Raw genomic sequence first — 20,283 nt, 5'->3', positions numbered from 1 at the left:
TATTGCTAAAAATCCATTCAGTATTGTTGTTCAGATTATTGTGTGAGATGCAAATCAAATGTTCACAACTGGGATCACACCTCTGGATTTTGAAGGGTCCCCAAAAGGTATCAACCCCCTCATAAGGAAACTAAGGCCAAAGGAATTGAAGTGATTTGTCCAAGGTCACACATGTTAGGAGTGTTAGATGTAGGATTTGAATCTACATGTTCTGACCACAAAGTCAGAACTCTTAGTCTGCTTGCAATTCCATTTATAACATTTTTTCTATGGAATTAACCACAAAATCATTTTGTTTTATATCATGTTTTCATGGAAGTTGGGTAGGCACACATAAGACTGATTTCCCAAATGCTTGACATAGACAATAAATATAACAGTGATTCAGAAAGGGGGATCTGTGTAGGTTAAAGTTTTCAGGAAATGCATCTTGGAGGAAATGGTTTTTGATTTAGGCTTTTCAGATTCAAAGGTTTCAGCTAAGCAGAGGAGAGATAAAACTGAAAAGGTTGAATGTAAAGTTACTCCTGCCTGTAGGCAATTGGGAGTGACTGAAGACTTCCAAACAGGAGTGAAATTATAAAGGAGATGCTTTAAGATTACTCTTGGCAACATGTGCAGGATGGATTGGATTAAGGAGAAGGTGGAGTCAGGGATATGAGTTGGCAGGCTACCACAGTAGTTCAGCTATGAGGTAATTGAATGGTGGTAATGGGAAGAGGTAGAGAAAGACATTACAAAGAAATCAGACAGTGACTAATAAGAGGAGAGATGAGGGAAAAGGAATTCAGATGTTTAAATTTTCTTTTTTTTTCCTATCCTAAAGTTAATAACTATCAGCAAAAACTACTATTCAAATGCTCAAAAATTAAAATAAAACTATAAATTCCCTTATTTGTATTTTGTATATGACATACACAGTAACTTTAAGAAAAACACATCAAAATATCCTATTTCTTTGCTTCTACATTCTTTTTCTAACCTTTTTCTTCTGTGTCTGTTTCATAGATCATAGCCATCTTTTTATGTACTTATGGTTAGGATGTATGTTGCTCTTATTCTTATTTCTTTACTTTGTATCACTTCATGTCTTCCCATATTTCTTTGTATTGTTCCTATTTTGTCATTTATTATGGCTTAAATTACATGTTTATATGCTAGAATTTCTTCAGCATTTCTCAAATGACTGTTTCACAGGTTGTTTCCTGTAGTTTGCCATTATAAACAAAGTTGATATGAATATCCTTCTACAATTAATTTTTTTGCTTTCAATAATATTTTAAATTATAATCCTTATATAGTGGGATCATTGTATCAAAGAATATGAACAGTTATATGTCTTTTAGTATGTTCTATCATACTGCTTTCCAAAAAGATGGAATCAATTCACATTTCCATTAGAGGTATAAGTTTATGCCTATTTTTACATTTCTATAGATACTGAATTTTATAGTTTTTAACTATCTTTACCAACTTGGTTGATGTAAGATAGCATTTCAGGGTTTCTTACATTTATATTTCTCTGATAACAGAGGGTAAATAAACTTTCAGGTAATGACATATAACTACTTTTGAGGAGTACCATACACTGGGAGAGAAATCCCACTCATAATTTGTGTTATTTTGTTAGAAATGTTGTCAAGTTACTTTTTTAAAAATAAGAAATATATATAGGAAATATTTTAATTTCTTTTTATTGACATTTGTATTATCAAAATTTAATTTTAATATAATTAAATCCATCTATTTTGACTCCTATAATATCTTTTATTTGTTGAATAAATAATAATATTCCTCTTTCCACAATGGTGATAAGATATCTCATACTACATTCTCCTAATTTTTTTCTAATTAGAAAAAATAGATCATTGGCCCACTTGAAATTTATTTCACAAAATAGTCTGAGATGAAGATCTAATACTACTTTAAACATAATGCTGCTTAAAAAAATTTTTTTTACTGAACATTGTTTTATGGTTTATCCAGCTCAAGTCTATTGCATTCCTTTGGGTCTATTTCTGAATTAATAATTTGGTTCAATTGATCTACTTTCTATTTTCCATCTGTACAAGATAATTTTAATAATTACCTCTAATATAATTTGAGATCTGGTGGTACAGGCCTACCTTTTTTTTTCTTTTGAAATTGAAAAAAAAATCATTTAGATATTATTTTTCTGTTTATTCCTTGAATCTAGTAAATTATTTGCTTCTATAAGCATTCCATTAGTATTTTGACTATTATTACATTAAATCTATGAATTTACTTGGCTAATATTACCTTTTTTATATACTCATTAGCCTGGCCATGATCAAAGGATATGATTAAAAATTTTTCAGACTGAGTAACAAGGAGAATTAGTAAGAAAGTCAAGAAGAGACAATTTTGGTGGAAAGGTACTAACTTTTTATTTTAGAGATGGTGTGAGGTGATAGCAAGATATGCTAATGGAAAGGATCAACAGGTAACCAAAAATCCAGAAATAAAACTTAGTGAGAGATAAGGACTAAGAATACAGATTTAAGTCTCAACATTGGTAAAAGTTTCTTAGCTGAAGCTATGTGAATGAATAAAATCTCCAGGAAAGAAAATGTAATGATTAAAGAGTAAAAGGCAAATGACTGATTCTTAGGGAATTCCAATATTTAAAGGACATGAACTGGAGGAAGAGCCGGTGAGGGAACTACTAAAGTGCTGATAAAGCTAACTAGAGTTACCATTCTAATATGATGGAAGCTGAGAATTTCTAGAAGTAGGACACAGTTAGCATTGTCTAGTGCTGCAAAGGACTCAAGCAGAAGGAAAAATGAAAGAAAGTAATAATTGAAGACCATCAAGAAAAGCACTGGGAATTAAAGTTAGATAGCAGGAATGGGAGACAGTGGAGCCAGCAGGTATAAACCAATCATTTGAGAAATATGGTAGTGAAAAGGACAGAATCAGATTATAGCTCATTAGAATGGCAGGGTCAAGTGAAAATGGTGGTGGTTGTTAGTAGCTTCTTGAGCATGTTTGAAGGTGTAAAAAAAAAAACTAATTGAGAAGGAAAACTTAAAAGATCAGCCTTTTAAAAAATATTCCTCAAGCTTTCCCACCTCATGACTTGGCTCATGTCATTCCCTCCACCTTGATTCCAAATATAGGAAACTCCAGCACAGAACAAAAAAACTGAGGTAAGAAAGGGTGGGATGAATTTTAAGAAAAGAGAAGACTTCTATATGGCAGAGGCATATAGTACATCAATGCTGAATCTAATCCATCTTTCAAGATCCAGTTCAAATGCCTACTCAGATGTTTCCATAATGATCACTAATCAGAAGTTATCACTTCTGCATTTAAACTGGTGTTTCCTGGGAGAGACGGGTATGGATTGAACAGTAGATTAGAAGTAAAAATAGAACAACAAATTTGGTTCCAGATTGACAGAAATAATAGTGGAAGAATGAAGGAGAATTATGGGTAGGCAAGATCTATTTATTTGAAGAAGTTTGGATGAATTAGGCAGAGGAAAAAATATCCATGTAGAGTGCTATAATTGAAACAATTTGTAAAACTAATCAAAATAACATCAGGTCATTATTTGCGTGTGTATTTTATATCCTTTAAGAGATTGTAAGGATATTCAGGGCAGGACCATGAATAAACCACCCCAATAAATAAATAAACAAATAAATAAATGACTGAATGAGCTAATAAATAAATGATGAATGAATGAATGAATAAATAATGAATAAGTATATACATTTATACATACACACATATACATACATATATATATTTGTTGAATAAATAAAAATGGAGAAGATATTGAATAGCTGTTATGGGTAGCCTATTAAATAACCAACAAGAAATGGATATAAGATTACAGAGTAATATTAAGAGCCTAGTTTGCATTAGATACCATGACTTTATAGTGGGCCAAATTGCCATATCTCCTTACTTTTATATATCAACACAGTAATGTTTCTAGAAATAGATATGAAGAAAATGAACAGTGGGGGAGATACAGGTTTTGGTACTGAGATATTGTAGAAATTTAAATTTAAGGGGGCATATAACCTATACTCACTTGTACTCATAATGATTAAATATAACTAACTGACTAAATAAATAGAAAAGGTTAAGTAATTGTAGGTCAAAGGTGAGGGTAAAAAGTTCAGTGAGTCTTGGCTAGTTGGAGAAATGTCAAATAAGGTATTGTGGTAGAAAGGAGGAATTATCAAATTTGAGTATGAGAGATAGAACTCTCAGGTCAAGTCCATGGCCTTGCTGGTATGTTTTTGATATGGGGAATTGCAGATGGCATGTCAAGTCATTAATGTGAATATAGTAATTTGTTGAACATGATAATAAGAGATAGAATGGAATAATAAAAACACTTTATATCAGGTCCTAAAGTCATTGAAGAAAAGGTAGAAGAGGGTCACAAATGATTACAGTAGTAGAGGATTTGGAGAATGTGATATAACTGATTGATACGGGCTTCAAATGAGGAAAGGAAGGATGATAGAATGATCAATGGAGTAAAAGTGAACTTGGTGATACAAAGAGAACAATCCATCTTCCTTTAGGACAGAATTATGGGGCAAAGGAAAAGGTGGTGGTGGTGGTGGTTTGTTCTTCATTCTAGAAGAGGACCATGACATCAGGGTGATGTCATGGCTCACACTGAATTGGATTTAAGTGAGGGAAGGCTGTGCAGGTCATCAACCTCATTCTTTCCTCCAGAGCCATCTGGGTCCAGAGGCAAGATATACATCAGGATGACTGGAGACGGCACCAAATGTTTAAGACAATTGGAGTTGTTACTTGCCCAGGGTCACACAGCTAGTAAGTGTCTGAGGTGAAATTTGAACTCGGGTCCTCCCAACTTTGGGGCTAGTGCTCTATCCACTGCGCCACCTAGCTGCAAAGGAAAAAGTTACTTCTTCACAAAAGAGGTCAGCAACAATTGTTAGAGGAGGCAGATAGGAGATGAGGTGGACTCAGAGCACAAGCATTTCATATGATAGATTTCTATAAGGTACAGGAGGTTATTGGGAAGCAAATTCAAGGAGAATAGAATTGAGAAGTGGTGAGGTGGAACTGGTTGAAGTGAGAGGCTGGTGTAAATAGGAAGAGTAGAGGCAAGAGAAGTATAAATAAGAAAGAAAGAGCTAGTTTATAGGCAGAAGAACATATTAATATGTTTCTTGAAGTCAGAGAAGAATAGGGTTTAGGCATCGTGATGAACACATTATGCTATGCTTTAGACAGTATCTAAAATTATTCGAACATTGAGATTAATTTTATATAAATACCACTGAGTCAGATTACTTAAGTGAAAAAGCAAATTTGATTAACATTCTGTACCCTGTTATGCCATGTTATTGCAGTGTGTTCCTGTGTTTTTCAGGAATCAATGTACCCCACTATTACTTGCAGCCACATCTGGAGCATTGGACACTCTCCATTATTTGTATACTCATGGGGCTAATTGGAAAAAAACAGACAGCAAAGGAAATAATATAATTCATTTGTCAGTGCTAAATTTTCACACGGAGGTTTTGAAGCATATTATAGAATTAAATATCCCTGAACTCCCAGTATGGAAAACCTTGGTAGGTAAGTAGACACATTTTCTTTTCACACAAATTTTTAAATTGTTATTCACTTTAATGATTATTTATGAAGTAGGATTCACAAATGAACTCATGTGTTATTTAAAAATTTTAAATTCATATTGTTTTTATAACCCCTTGATTTCTCTCTATATGCACATGTATATTTCCACATATATTTTAAAGTAATTTTTAACCAATTACTTCCTTGGGGTATATGCCTAGAAGTGGTCCATCTGGATCAAAGCCTATGGATCTTTTAGTTACTTTCTTAGGATTGCCAATTGCTTTTCTAGTATGATTGGACCAATTCATAACTCCAACATTTGTGTACCTGTTTCCTACATCCCCTCTATTATTGACAATTCCCATCTTTGGCATTCTTTGCCAGTTTGTTGCAAGGGGAAATTTCAGAGTTGTCTTGACTTGCAATTTTCTTATAATTAGTGATTTAGAACAATGTTTCATATGGTTGTTAATAGGTTAAGATTCTTTTTGTTCATATCATTTGTTCACATTAACTCTGGGGAAAGGCTTTTGGTACATATTTATGATACATTCCTGTATCTCTTGGATAACAGATCCTTATCAGAGACAGTAGATGCAAAGTGAATGGGTTATTTTTTTAAATAGCCTTTTTAGCAAAATAAAGCTTTTACAAATGAGGCAGAATGTAATATAATTGTGTTTGGTTTGTTTTTTATTTGCAATTTAATTCAGTTCTACATTAACCACCTGTTCTTTGTATGGTATCATGAGGGCCACTAGGAAACACTGACAAAACAGTCTGTGGCCTTAGGGACATTATATCACATTTAATGGAGACAATGTAAGATCTATATATAGATAAATATATGTGAAATGTATACTTATCTTGTAAGTATCAAACAATGTTATTTCTTTCTTTTCTTTTCTTTTTCTTTTTCTTTTTCTTTTTTTGCTGGGCAATGAGGGTTAAGTGACTTGCCCAGGGTCACACGGCTAGTAAGTGTTAAGTGTCTGAGTCCAGATTTGAACTCAGGTCCTCCTGACTCCAGGGACGGTGCTCTATCCACTATGTCATCTAGTTGCCCCAAAACAATGTTATTAAAAAAAAAGTAGAACTGTAATAACTGGGGTATTCAGGAAAGACCTCACCTTGGAGATGACATGTGAATTGTGCCTTGATTCTGAGTCAGAGGAGAGGAAGAAGTACATTCTAGACCTTAAGGACAATCTGTACAAAGGTAAAGAGGAAGGAAATGAATTGTAGCATATAGGAAATAGTCATCAAGTCAGTTTGACAGGAATGGAGAATTTAAGAAGAGGAATGTTATGAAATAAGATTGTAAAGTTATATTAGAGTCAGATTGTGGAGTGATTTATATATCAGGATAAGGACTTTATATTTTAGCCTAGAAACAAGGGAATTACTTATTTCTGAATATTAGAGTGGAAATATTTATATCTGTGTTTTAGTAATGTCATTTTGGAAGCTATGTGGAAATGGATGAGAGAAAAGAGAGACTGGAATATAGGAGACCAATTAGAAGGCAATTGCAATAGTCCAAATGAAAGGTGATGAGGAACTGAATTAAAGTGATAGCCATAAGAGTGGAGAGAAGGGGGGCAGATATGAGAGTTGTGGAGGTATGATTGACAAGACTTGGAAATTATTTCAATATGGAGAACAAAGGAGAGAGAAAAATCAAGGTTCCTTGAAGTTGCAAATTTGGGTATCTAGGAGTATAGTGATCCCTTGACAGAAAAAGGGATATTTATAAAAGGGATAATTCGAGGGACAAATATAAGGAGTTGCATTTTGGACATAAATAAGCTTGAGATGCCTGCCAGTGCCCACCACCATCGGATCATAGATTTAGGTCTGGACGGGACCTTAGAGGGACTCTACTACCAAGAGGAACAGAGTGGACAAAAAGTGACAATCCAAGTTTCATAATTGTCTAAGGCTTGCTACTACTGTCATAGCCCTAAAAACTTTCTACTCTCTGTAAGTGAACATCTGTGACTATCAGTGATTAAAGGACTGATCAGTGGTGGAGCTAGGGATGACTTCCAGGAGAAGTTGGGCTTTAGTGGAGTCAAATGGTTTTAGAGGAATCAGACATGGATTATGAAGAAGAGTGAGGGGGAAGATTGGTAGGGATGGAGAAAGGAAAGAGAAGTCATGTTGCTACTTCTTTGCTCTCACTTTAAGAACTGATTAGAAGCATATGTTATGTTATTTTCATTTTGGGGATCATGAGTTTCTTAAGGGTAGAAAAAGTATCATCAACAATAGACACCAAATCCTAAGCACAGTGGACAAACATTCATTGACAATAATATAGTTTGGACTGTTCCTTGAACTGTTTCTTAAGTAAGTTGGAGAGGTGAATAGAGTTCTTATGAATTAGTGTTCTTTGGAAAAATCAATCTAGATGATATAGACCAAAGAAAATGTTCCTTTCTCAATATCAAGGCCACTTTACCCTCTCTTTTTGAATTATTAAATAACTTAGACCTTAGAAATCGGAAACCATGTCGGTCTAACTTAATCTGTTCATCATACCACGCACAGGTAAGAGCTTCATTGAGCTTTTGAATTGGTGATTGTGACCTCACTTTTCTGCTTCATTTTGTCTGTGTAGAGAAAGCTTTAGTCACACAGTTGTATCTTATGGAATCACATTTCATATTTTTTTGTTGGACCCTCATCAGAAATGTTGCAGTCTGAAAGTTATAAACGGAAGATGATGGCAGTCATGTCCTTGGAAGTGATTTGCTTAGCAAGTAAAAACTATTGGAGGTGTATTTTAGAAGCAGGTAATATGAAAAGAAATAAACTGATAACTCATTCTTACTGATTCTTCTATTTAATAATTTATATACTGCCACTTTATAGCTAGGCTAACTTCATTAAAATAGCTTCATTGTTGCCTAATTATTTAGTTATAGAAAACAGGAATGCAGGATAAATTTTATCTTCTTTTCAACTTGGAAGAAGTATAATCTCATGGAATCATATTGATTCCATTTCTGTGGAATTCCACATTTTTTTTCTAACACAGACAAAAATGGTTTATTACCTCATTTATTTCCACAAATTTCCACAAATATTTGTTGAATACCTATGTCTCAACATGTTTTGTTCTGCTTCTAGGCTCATTAATTAGCATAAAATCTCACTTTGGGCAGGGAATTGGACTTTTCTATCTATCTCAACTGTAATAATCATAACAGTTAGTATTTGTACAGCACTTACTATGTGCCAGGAACTGTGCTAAGTAATTTGAAATTCTCTCATTTGATCTCCACTATGCTCTTAATTGCTATTATTATTATTCCCATTTTACAGATGAAGAAACAGTCAAAGAAAGGTTAAGTGACTTGCCTGGGGTCACACAGCTAACAAGTGTCTGAGGTTGGATTTGAATTCAGGTGTTCCTGATTCCAAACCTGGTGCTCTATCCACTGCATTACCTAGCTGCCCAATTGTCTGTCTAATATAGGAACTGCTTCTATTGCATACATAATAAATAAGTGTCCAGTATCTGTTTGAACATTTCCAGTCACTGGATGGTTATTGCACCATTGACAAGAGGCATCCAAGATGGAATGATGCAGACTAGCCAACAGCACAATTAAATGGATTAGGAAATTGTTAATTGCCAGGCCCATTAACTGGTTGTTGTAAGCTTGTTGGGAGGTCTCCAGTGATATACCTCAAGGATTTGTCCTTGACCTTGGACTGTTCAACATTTTAAACAATGGCTTGGCCAAGGGAATAGATTTGTAGATTTGAAACTGGGAGGAATAGCTAAGACACTGGATGAGACAGGATCCAGAAATATCTAGAGAGGTTAAAATGGTGGAATAAAGAAAAATTTTATATAAATGTAAAGTCATGCACTAGGAAGGAAGCAGTTTCACAGGGATAGGATGGGGGTAAACTGTATGAAAATGATTTGGGGTTATAGTGGATTGTAAACTGTTGTCCTAGACTACATTAAGAAAGGTATAATGTCCAAAACAAGAGGTTGATAGTCCCACTGTATTTTGTGCTAGACAGAACATTTGTAGAATGTTGCACTCAGTTCTGAATGTCATAATTAAGGAAGAGTATTGATAAAATGAAGGGCACAAAGATAGAGGTGACCAGGAAGATGACCAGGTGACCAGGAAGGTGAATACATATCATGACATACAAGATTTGATTCAAGGAATTAAATAGGTTTAGCCTGGAGAAATGTTGAGGAAAATGAAAGTAGTTTTTAAGTATTTGGACAAAATCCATGGAAAAGAGGGGTTAAATATCATCAATTTGGCCCCAAAGGGCAGAACTAGGAGTAATGAAAGAAAGCTGAAGAAAGGTAGATTAGGTTTGGCTTGAGAATAATGAGCAGGGGTCAGGGTACGGGGAGGGAAGACCATCCTTATTTGGAGGAGTAATGGAAATGTCCTGCTCCCCAGCCTGGAGCATGTGTAGATAATCTGTAACTAGCTCCTGTATGCTAACCACATGATCAGGAGAGGGACTGTTGATTAGCTGTATAGCTGGAAGAGGAGTAAATTCAAAAGGCACTTTAAACGCAGGACAAAATTCTTTGTTCTTGCTTTTTCTAAACCTAGCTGGAAGATGCACTACTATGGTCCTCTGAATAAGGGAAGGGCCTGGGGCCCAGAGCTGGCATGAAACCAAGATGCATAGCTCTGCCGTGGGTTCTGTCTCTGTTGTGTTTATTGTTTCATGTTGTTAATTGAAGGTTCCTGGAGAAATGGCTATGATCTTGTGAGCTTTGAGAAGTCAGGGAAGTGAGTCACCAGAATTCTAGGAGCCGGTATTTTTAAGAAACCAGACATTGCAGAGCAAAGTCCCAAGAGATTGGCTTGATTCAGCCCAGCAGTAGCAAAGATTCACATTTATCATCCATAGGGGCAGCTAGGTGGCACAGTGGATAGAGCACCAGCCCTGGATTCAGGAGGACCTGAGTTCAAATCCAGCCTCAGACACTTAACACTTACTAGCTGTATGACCCTGGGCAAGTCACTTAACCCCAATTGCCTCACACCAAAAAACCAACAAAAACCCCCAAAACCAACCAAACAACCAAACAAAAAAACACATTTATCATCCATCAGCCACTCCATATTGGGAAGTGAATTTGGTGGATATTTGAAACTGCATTAATTTTAAGCCCATTCTTGTCAGAATCATAGGAGAGAGTTTGCTCCCAGATTTTAGGAGGAAAGGCTTACTAACTTCTGTTCTTATAGCTTAACAATAAATATCTCTTCTTAAAAGCTAACTGATTAATTAAAAAGTTGTGATTATATAAAACTAGGGTATTAATCACTGGTGGCTAACAGTGGGGGTCATGAAAGATTGGGGGTTTGGGTTTATAACATTAGAGTAGAATCACTCCTAAACTCTCAGGGGTAACCCTTAAAACTATGAGGAGGTGACATAGCTAGTCTTGTTCTGGAAGACTGTGGTCAGAACATTGCTACATAAGGAAGACTTTCTTAATATCGGAATGCCTGAAAGTGGAATGGGCTATCTTAGCAGGAGGTAGTATGATCCCCCTTCACTGGGGGTCATCAAGAAGAGTCTGGATAACTACTTTTTGAAGAAACTACAGAGAGAATTCCTGTTGGGCCCCAAATTGAAAAGAAGAGTAAGTTGGTGGCTCTGAAAGTCCAAAGGTCTTGGAAAACTTACCTCATGGTACAGGAACCCTTTGGTTTGATTTAATTCCCTGGTTCCACTCCCAAAGTGGATCAAAATTCTCAAGATGGCTCTAGATATACCAACCTTCAACTCCCAAACTTAACTGCATTACTGAGGCAGGTCCAGATTTAACCTTGAGTCTAGCATAGAATTGTTTAGTATATATGTGCTTAATGTTTGGCTATCTTCTTGCCTTTTTAGTAGATAGAAAAATATAATACTGACAATGCCCACATTACTTTGACTTTTAAATGTAAAAATTATTTAAGAAGTTATAAAAAGAGGAAAAATGTGGGGATTAAATAAAAATAAAACATTTCATTTATGACTATTAAAGACAAATAAGAGATTTAAAATAAGATTACATTGGAAAAGTGTCATTTTGAGAATAATATGCTGGCCCTAAAAATGAACATTTTAGCTTGAAAATCTCATCTTGCAACCAATATATTTTGAATACTTTAGTAACGGCAATACTCCACCTATCCAGAAGTCATATCTTTGTCAAGATCAAGCATTCAGAACACATTCAGAAAGCTAGAAGTAATTGTGGGTGGGGAATTAAGAGGCAATGGGATTTAAATTTCTGAATATGGGCTTAAAATATGGAAAAGATGGTATCTTGGTTATGATGGCAGGGACCTAATGAGGGCCAGTAAAGTATTTATCTGAATTCTTTTCTAACCTAATTCATGGGGTCTAAAAGTCAAAAAATGTGGAAGGCAACAAAACTGCTCACAAGTATCTGCAAAATGTGACACCATAGAGAGTAGCAGGTACAACGTAAAAGGGGAAATTGCTAAAGAAAAAACAAATAATCCACAAGGACAATACATGTAAGAAGGGGACCAGTATTTATGTCTGAATATAAATGAGGATAGAAAAGAAATAGATGGAGAAAATTTGAACTAATAGATATCATCAAGACATATTGGATGGGACTCATGACTGGATAATGAATTTGGAGAGTTCTATGCCATTCAAAAGGAATGTAATATATACAAAAAAAGGTGATGGTGGTGGTGGTGATGGTGGCAGTAGAGTAGAATTAGATATGAAGAAAATGCATGCATGTGAGCAAACACAGGAACTGAAAGGGGAAGCACTGTAGAAAGCATTTTACTGGAAGGAAAAATAGAAAATATTTTCATGGGGGTATATTTCAGACTTTTGGACATAAGGAACAGGATATATAAGTTAGTAACCAAACCTGACATGGAATCATGATATAGTTTCAATGGGGACTTCAAGCATCTAGACACCTGTTGAAAGTGCCTCTTGGGTAAAAGCCATTCTGGAACCAATTCTAACTAACAAGGAGGAACTGGTTGCCCAAATAGAAATTAAGGTAACCATGGGGGCAAGTGAGCACTCCATCTTAGAATTTGTTGTAGAAAACAAGAAAGTGAACTTTTTCTGATATGAATCTTCAGTTTTGGAAAAATATATTCCCAAGAGTTCAGAGAAAGCACAGAAAAGAACTCATGAAATAAAATTCAGCTGGGTATGTAAGTTCAAAAAGAAAATGACGCACTCAACCATGAAATTTTGAAGACACAGAGAAAAAATTCTGATGGGAGCTATCTAAAGGAACTAATGTGGCATTCACAGAAAATTCACTGAGCAGTTGAGACTTTCAAAAGATATACAGAAAGTGAAAGCAAGAACAGACAGTAGAAGAAGAGTATAAAAGAACAGCCCTTTCTGGGAAGAATAGGCTTAGTGGGATGAAAATGCAGAATTAGTTGAGGTGTACCTTTTAATTTAAGTTGGGGGCAGAAGGAAGATGAAAGAGGAGATAAAGCCTCTGGGTGAGATAGATAGGATGACCAAAAATGGATAACGAGAGAGTAGTGAGCCAAGCTGAGTGAGGGAAAGGGAAGAGAGCACCTAGAGACACTCAAAGTTCAAATCAACAGGTCCAAAAGAAATACATCTTAGGATATTGGAAAAAAAAGAAGTAGAAATGATTATTGAGCCACTTTTAAAAACTATTTTTTTCAAATTTTATTGAATTTTTTTTCCAATTACATGTAAAGATATTTTTTGGAGTTCCAAATTTTTATCCCACCTTCCCTTCCCTGCCCCCTCCAGAGGCCAGCAAGCAATCTGATATAGTTATACATTACAATCATGTTAAACATGTTTCTACATAAGTCATGTTGTAAGAGAAGGATCAGAACAAAAAGAAAAAAATGCAAGAAAGAATAAACAAGAACAATAACAAAAAAGCAACAAAATAGTATGCTTTAATCTGCATTCAGATTCCACAGTTCTTTTTCTGTATGTGGAGGGCATTTTTCACCATAAGTTTTTTGGCATAGTCTTATATTGCTGAAAAGAGTTAAGTCTATCACAGTTCATCATCTCACAGTGTTGTTGATACTGTGTACAATTTTCTCTTGGTTCTGCTCATTTCACTGAGCATCAATTCATGTAAGTCCAGATTTTTCTGAAATCTATCTGCTTATAATTTCTTACACCACAATATTATTCCATTACATTCATATACCACAACTTGTTCAGCCATTCCCCAATTGATGAGCATCCCCTGAATTTCCAATTCCTTGCTAACACAAAAAGAGCAGCTACAAATGTTTTTGTACATGTGGTTCTTTTTCCCTTTTTTATGATCTCTTTGGGATATAGCCCCACAGTAGTGGTATTGCATACCCTTTGACCCAGCAATACCACTACTTGATCTGTATCACAAAGAATTTTTTTTTAATAAAGAAAAAGGGCCTATATGTACAAAAATATTTATATCAGCTCTTTCGTCTGAATACAGAAGCATACCATTTTTCTCTTTCTTTGTTGCTCAAGTTGTCTTCCATAAAATAACTAATATGGAAATGTTTTACATGATTGCACATGTGTAACTTATATCAGATTGCTTACTATCTCAGGGAAGGGGTAGAATAAGGAGAAAGGGTTAGATTTTGGAATTCAGAACTTAAAAAATAAAATAACAAATATTAAAAATTGGTTTTTACATGTAATTGGGGAAAAATAAAATAGTATTTAAAAACATATACACAAAAACAATTATAACTTTCAAAATGTGGAATGCACTACCTTATAAGAGTGGGCTCTTCTACACTAGAATTCTTCAAGCATAGGCTGGATAATCACTTGTCATAGATATTATAGGTGGTATTGGTTAGGCTAGGAGACCTCTGAGGTGTTTTGTTTGACTAGGTGCTTTCCAAGGTTTTTAAACTCTAAAATTCTGTGAGTCCATGAAATAAAAATATCCCTGAGCCACCAAAGTATCTGTCATAAAGAACATTAACTCATTCTCATTCTATAGTCAGTTTTTCTTTCCCAGCTTCATCTCTTCTCTGTAGGAGAAGTCCTCAAATTATAACACATAATCCTTTCACTTAAATCAGTATCCTAATGTTACACACAATTCTAACAAATCTCAGGCAAAATATCTCACCTCTCTAGGTCTAATTTTCTTAAATTCTTCTATATAATGAAGGAGTTGGACTCTTGAAAGTCCCCTTCCATCTGGAAAGATTTTGTTATTTTGTTGCTTAGGCAAATTAATTTTTTGTTTGTTTTTTGGTGGTTTTGGGGGGGGAGCAATGAGGGTTAAGTGACTTACTTTCTCAGGGTCATACAGCTAGTAAGTGTCAAGTGTCTGAGGCTGGATTTGAACTCAGGTCCTCCTGAATCCAGGGCTGATGCTTTCTCCATTATGCCATCTAGCTGCCCCCAAATTACTTTGGTTTTTGTAGGTTTCAGTTTCTTCCCTTAGAAAACAAGAGTCTTGGATGACATGGTCTCTAAGATCCTTTCTTGTGCCAACATTCTGGGATAATCTGATTTCCTAGCTACATCTGATCAGGAGTAGAAATGGGTTGAAGGGACAAACACAGTGGCAGGCATCATAAAAGCAGTAGGAAATGACATTTACAAGCTTGACAATGATGGAAGGAGGCAGAAGAAGTATCAAAAGCAGATATGAGAACTATTTAAGCATGTCAGCACTGATTCACAGAAGATGAGAGGTGGAAGAGACCTCAGGAGCCATTCAGTCCAACTCCTAGACAAGTGGTTGAGGATCATGAACAGGGCTGCAAGACTTGGCAGATAAGTTCATTGGAGGATGGGGGGTGTAGCACAAAGCAAAAGAAATGTCATGGGGTTATTGATTTAGAGTTGGAAGGGAACTGAGGGGACATTTAACCCAAGCCAAACTGAAGGGAATGGGCAAAAAAGTGAATGTATTCTAGATAAGACATTATCCAGACATTAGTACTTTACAGGAGGACAGAAATAGAAACACTGTCCGAGTTATAGGGGTCAGGAATCAGGAAGAAATAAGTCTAGACAGGATGCTAGAGTCTGCATTAGGGGATTCAGTACAGACAGAAAAGTTCACACCATTGCATAACTGAAATATGACTGGTGATTTACTCTCTGTACTAAGTTTTAAGCAAAGTCCTTGGTATGAATGTAAAGAAACTTCCACACACAGACATTACACTCCAAAGCAAGACTTGTGTAAAAGTGATAGTGACCCAGGTTAAAATCTAATCTTCCTTTGGGGAGCCTGGGCTCATTTTGTAGAGTGGCAATCGACCAGCCCTGTTCTCTTCAACAGCTTCTGAGGGCATAACAATATGACCTTAGAACAATATGAAATAGTTATATTTACAATAATGATAGTGAGTCATCAAAGAAAGGTCAAATTATGATTGGTATATTTAGTTTTTTGTTTGTTTGTTTGTTTTTTTGTGGGGCAATGGGGGTTAAGTGACTTGCCCAGGGTCACACAGCTAGTAAGTGCCAAGTGTCTGAGGTCGGATTTGAACTCAGGTACTCCTGAATCCAGGGCTGGTGCTTTATCCACTGTGCCATCTAGCTGCCCCCCATATATTTAGGTTTTGTTTTGTTTTGTTTTTTAGTGAGGCAATTGGGGTTAAGTGACTTGCCCAGGGTCACACAGCTAGTAAGTGTTAAGTGTCTGAGGCCAGATTTGAACTCAGGTACTTCTGACTCCAGGGCTGGTGCTCTATCCACTGAGCCACCTAGCTGCCCCCCATATATTTAGGTTTTTATTTTTATTTATTTATTTATTAATTTTTTTTGGTGAGGCAATTGGGGTTAAGTGACTTCCCCAGGGTCACACAGCTAGTAAGTGTTAAGTGTCTGAGGCCGGATTTGAACTCAGGTCCTCCTGACTCCAGGGCCGGTACTCTATCCACTGAGTCACCTAGCTGCCCCCAGTATATTTAGTTTTAAAAGGCAAAAGTACGTAATATGTCTTCTATCAAAAAAAAGTTAACATGTTTCCAAGTTTTGGTGTGTAAGGAGGTAAGCTTCAGTTATCTGAAAAATTTCTTTATGTGGAACTGTAAATTCCCTCACAGTGATGGCTGAATGAGATTTCCTTGTTTTATGGATTATAAATTAGGTTTATATCATCTCTAATAGCCTGTATTTATTTTCTCTATTTTGCAATGTTCATGTGCATGGTTTAAATTATAATGGTGGGGAAATGGATTTTGAATTCCTAGAAACTATTTCAATTTCATCTTGATTTCTTCATAATAATAACTTATAGTTACATAGTCCTTCAAGGTTTGCAAAATGGTTTACATATAATGACCTCATTTCTGACCCCTCGCAGGAACCATTCCTGCCTTAATCCACCTGCTGAAAAGTAACAAAATGCAACTGAAGTGTAAAATCACAGGGTTGCTGAGCAACATCTCTATCCACAAGTCTGTTTGCAATGCATTGGTAGAGTCAGGAGGCATTTCCGTACTCATCAACTTGCTGCTTACTGATGAGCCTGAGCTGCAGTCACGCTGTGCAGTTATTCTTTATGATGTTGCTCAGCTCGATGGCAACAAGGATATAATCGCCAAACATGTAAGTTTATTTCCTGATGCCAAATTTAAGTTGATAGTATTTCTGGGAGATGAATCCCAGAGGGCTGCGACATGGGGTTTACTTTGCTGTAGGCAGGAGAGTGGAATCAGGTGATATGGGGTTCTTAAATGGATCTGTCTGGATCTGTCATTTCATTAGGAAAGGCTACTCATTGAGAAACCTTTACTAAATGCAGGTCAGCAAGTTTATAGTCTTAGAGAGATGCCTTCTTTAAAAATTTATAACTACATTCTTCTTGGTTCATTCATATTTTGTAATTGGCCAAATCAGGTCAGGTCATTCATTAAAAAAAAAAATGGATTGAATTCATGATGTTTTGTGTTGCAGTTACCATCAGTGAGCCAGTATCTTCACTGGCAGGTAATTATAAATGTAGTACTTCCTTCTATTGCTCTTTCATAATAATATTAGCTATAGTGCTTAAGGTTTGCTAAATGCTTTTCATACTTTCTCTCACTTGATCCTGACAATAACACTACCATAGATATTATCACCATTTTACAGATTGGAAACTGGGGCTCAGAGGAATTAAGTGACTTATAGTTACATAGCTAACAAGTAGGATTTGAACCCACATCTCTTCTGACCATATTCATGCATATTCTTTCCATTATGCCATGAAGCCTTCTACATTTTTGCTTCCCTTTTTGAAGAGCCAGTAAGCCAAAGTGTGAACTTTTCTTAACTGAATAAAGATTGGCCTGCAACAAAGTGTTCTCCATGTAAACGTGCCTATGTATAAGAATAAATGTCATTACCTTGTTTAACAGGTCCATAAAAATAATTAGTTAATAAACAGCATGAAAAAATATAGACATAATTCCAAATGAAAAATTCACAACTCAAATATAATTGGTAACTATGGGCCTTTTGCTTTAGAATGGAATGGCTGCTCTGATAAGTCTCTTGAAGTCAGACAAAGAGAATCTCCTGGTGAATGTAATGAATTGTATGCGGGTATTATGTATAGGACATGTGGAAAATCAGAGAGCTGTGAAAGAAAACAAAGGCATCCCATTACTTGTTTCCTTTCTGAGTTCAGAATCAGGTGAGCTTTCATTTCTGTTCAATAAAGTGACCAGATATTAAGCTTTAGATAGTATAATTCTGACTTCTGACTATTTGTCCTCTATAGGCAGGTAGCTAGGATTTGTCTTATAATGGAATGTCTTACTGAATTTCTAGTGACAATATGCTCAACTGTCCCGGGAGGGAGAAGGCCCGTGCCACTGGCTTCTTTGAAAGAACTGGGTTTCCAAAGCCCTGGTTGTATATCTGGGAATGAGTTACATAACATATACCTGTATCTTTATTACAGTACTTTTTTTTTTTTTAGTGAGGCAATTGGGGTTAAGTGACTTGCCCAGGGTCACACAGCTAGTAAGTGTTAAGTGTCTGAGGCTAGATTTGAACTCAGGTACTCCTGACTCCAGGGCCGGTGCTCTATCCACTGCGCCACCTAGCTGCCCCCTATTACAGTACTTTTCATAGTGATGATATTCTGTTGTTGCATTTGAAAATTAAGGCAACTTGAGAGACAAGGTAATGAGTGTGATCACTTTATTAGTTAGGCTAGAAGTAACCAATAATTGGGTCAATGGCCTTTCTCAATGACCAAAGACCCTGAGGTAGGGTTTATTGGCCTTCATATAGTTTTGGGAAGTACAAAAAACCAAAGAACTGAGTTGGGTAGGTGGGGAAGACACTGTGATTGGTTACAGGGTAGACAGCACCATGGGGGTGGGGAACATGATTGGTTACATCAAAGAAAGCAGGCTAGCACCCACATAGGGCTAGTAACCACCCCTCTCCAACAATTAAGGAATGTTAATTGTTTTGTGGGACATGCCTGCATCTTGTAATCTTTACTAGGAGATCAAAACTACCAGATTTGCTATCTCCTTGGAAGAGAGAAAAACTCCCCTAATCACTCAAGGACAGATGACATATATTTTGGGGATGGTACCAAGTTAACTTGTGGGGTATAAAGATAACAAATAGGTATCTTGGAAGTATCCCGGGGGCTACCAGTATGAGAGATAACAATTTTTCTTTTAATTATAACTTTAAGAGAGAAAGCTAAATTGCTGAGCTCAACTCAAGGACAGAGAGAGGGGATTTAAGCAGATGCAGAATCAATAACAATATGAAATCAATATGATTTAGGATCAATTATGAAGTAGAATTAATTTGAATGTATGTCTTGTTGATCTCATAGGCTCCCATGGGTTCAAATCTACACAATCCAGTCCTCATCACTCTTCTAAAACACAATCCCATACCACCAATTTCCTGCTGAACATTTCTACCTGATGTGTTTTGAAATCAACATGTCCAAAATAATCTTTATAAACTTTCACCTTATTCAAACTTCCTTACCTGATGATAATAACCATCATTCTAATTATCTAGTTTGGCAACACTTCCCTCTCCCTCACCCCCATATCGAAATTTCACCAAGTTTTATTATAATGCTGCTCTACAGAAAGGATTTCTAGAAACATTATTAACAAGGTATCTCCTGAAGACAAGAATTTTATTACTTTTTCAGTTTATTAAAAAAATAATTCAATTTTTAATTTTGGTAACAATGTGGAATGTAAATGAGTTTATAGAATAATTTTTTCAAATTGTATATTCTATTGAAAGCAAAGTAGATGCCTATCAATTGGATAACTTGTGTTATACAAATATAATTGAATATTACTGTGCTGTAACAAATGATGAAAATAATGAATACAGAGAAGCATCTGAAGACTTATATGAACAGATCTCTGGTACAATGGTATGTGCCAGTCTACTTCCATAATATGTTCCGCATGTATCCCCTTCTCTCCTCCCACTGGACCTCTATGCTAGTTCAGGTTTTCAGTACCTGTCATGTGCACTATTACAACAACCTATTGATTGCCAGGCCACCAGCCTCTCCTCTCTAATCCATCTTCCACACAAGCTACCAGAATAAACTTTCTAAAGCACCACATCATTTTCATGTTTAACAATATAGGATAATAAATTCAGACCTAGAAGGGTCAGAGACTGTGTAGTTCAACTCTTTTCTTTTAC

General features: G+C 35.8%; 1 protein-coding gene across 1 annotated transcript in view; it reads left to right on the top strand.

Moving 5' to 3' along the window:
* Positions 1-20,283, top strand: part of ANKAR (ankyrin and armadillo repeat containing) — a 92,485-nt gene that overhangs the window by 42,475 nt on the left and 29,727 nt on the right. The window contains exons 8-11 of the mRNA XM_043996621.1: positions 5,396-5,604; positions 8,301-8,405; positions 16,952-17,196; positions 18,097-18,265. Coding sequence (XP_043852556.1) covers positions 5,396-5,604; positions 8,301-8,405; positions 16,952-17,196; positions 18,097-18,265 — 728 coding nt within the window. The remainder of the gene's footprint in view (positions 1-5,395; positions 5,605-8,300; positions 8,406-16,951; positions 17,197-18,096; positions 18,266-20,283) is intronic.

This window comes from Dromiciops gliroides, chromosome 3 (genome assembly GCF_019393635.1).
Source record: "Dromiciops gliroides isolate mDroGli1 chromosome 3, mDroGli1.pri, whole genome shotgun sequence".
In the NCBI taxonomy this organism is placed as follows: domain Eukaryota; kingdom Metazoa; phylum Chordata; class Mammalia; order Microbiotheria; family Microbiotheriidae; genus Dromiciops; species Dromiciops gliroides.
The sequence above is the reverse complement of the archived record's forward strand: the minus strand, read 5'-3'. Positions and strand labels throughout refer to the sequence as shown.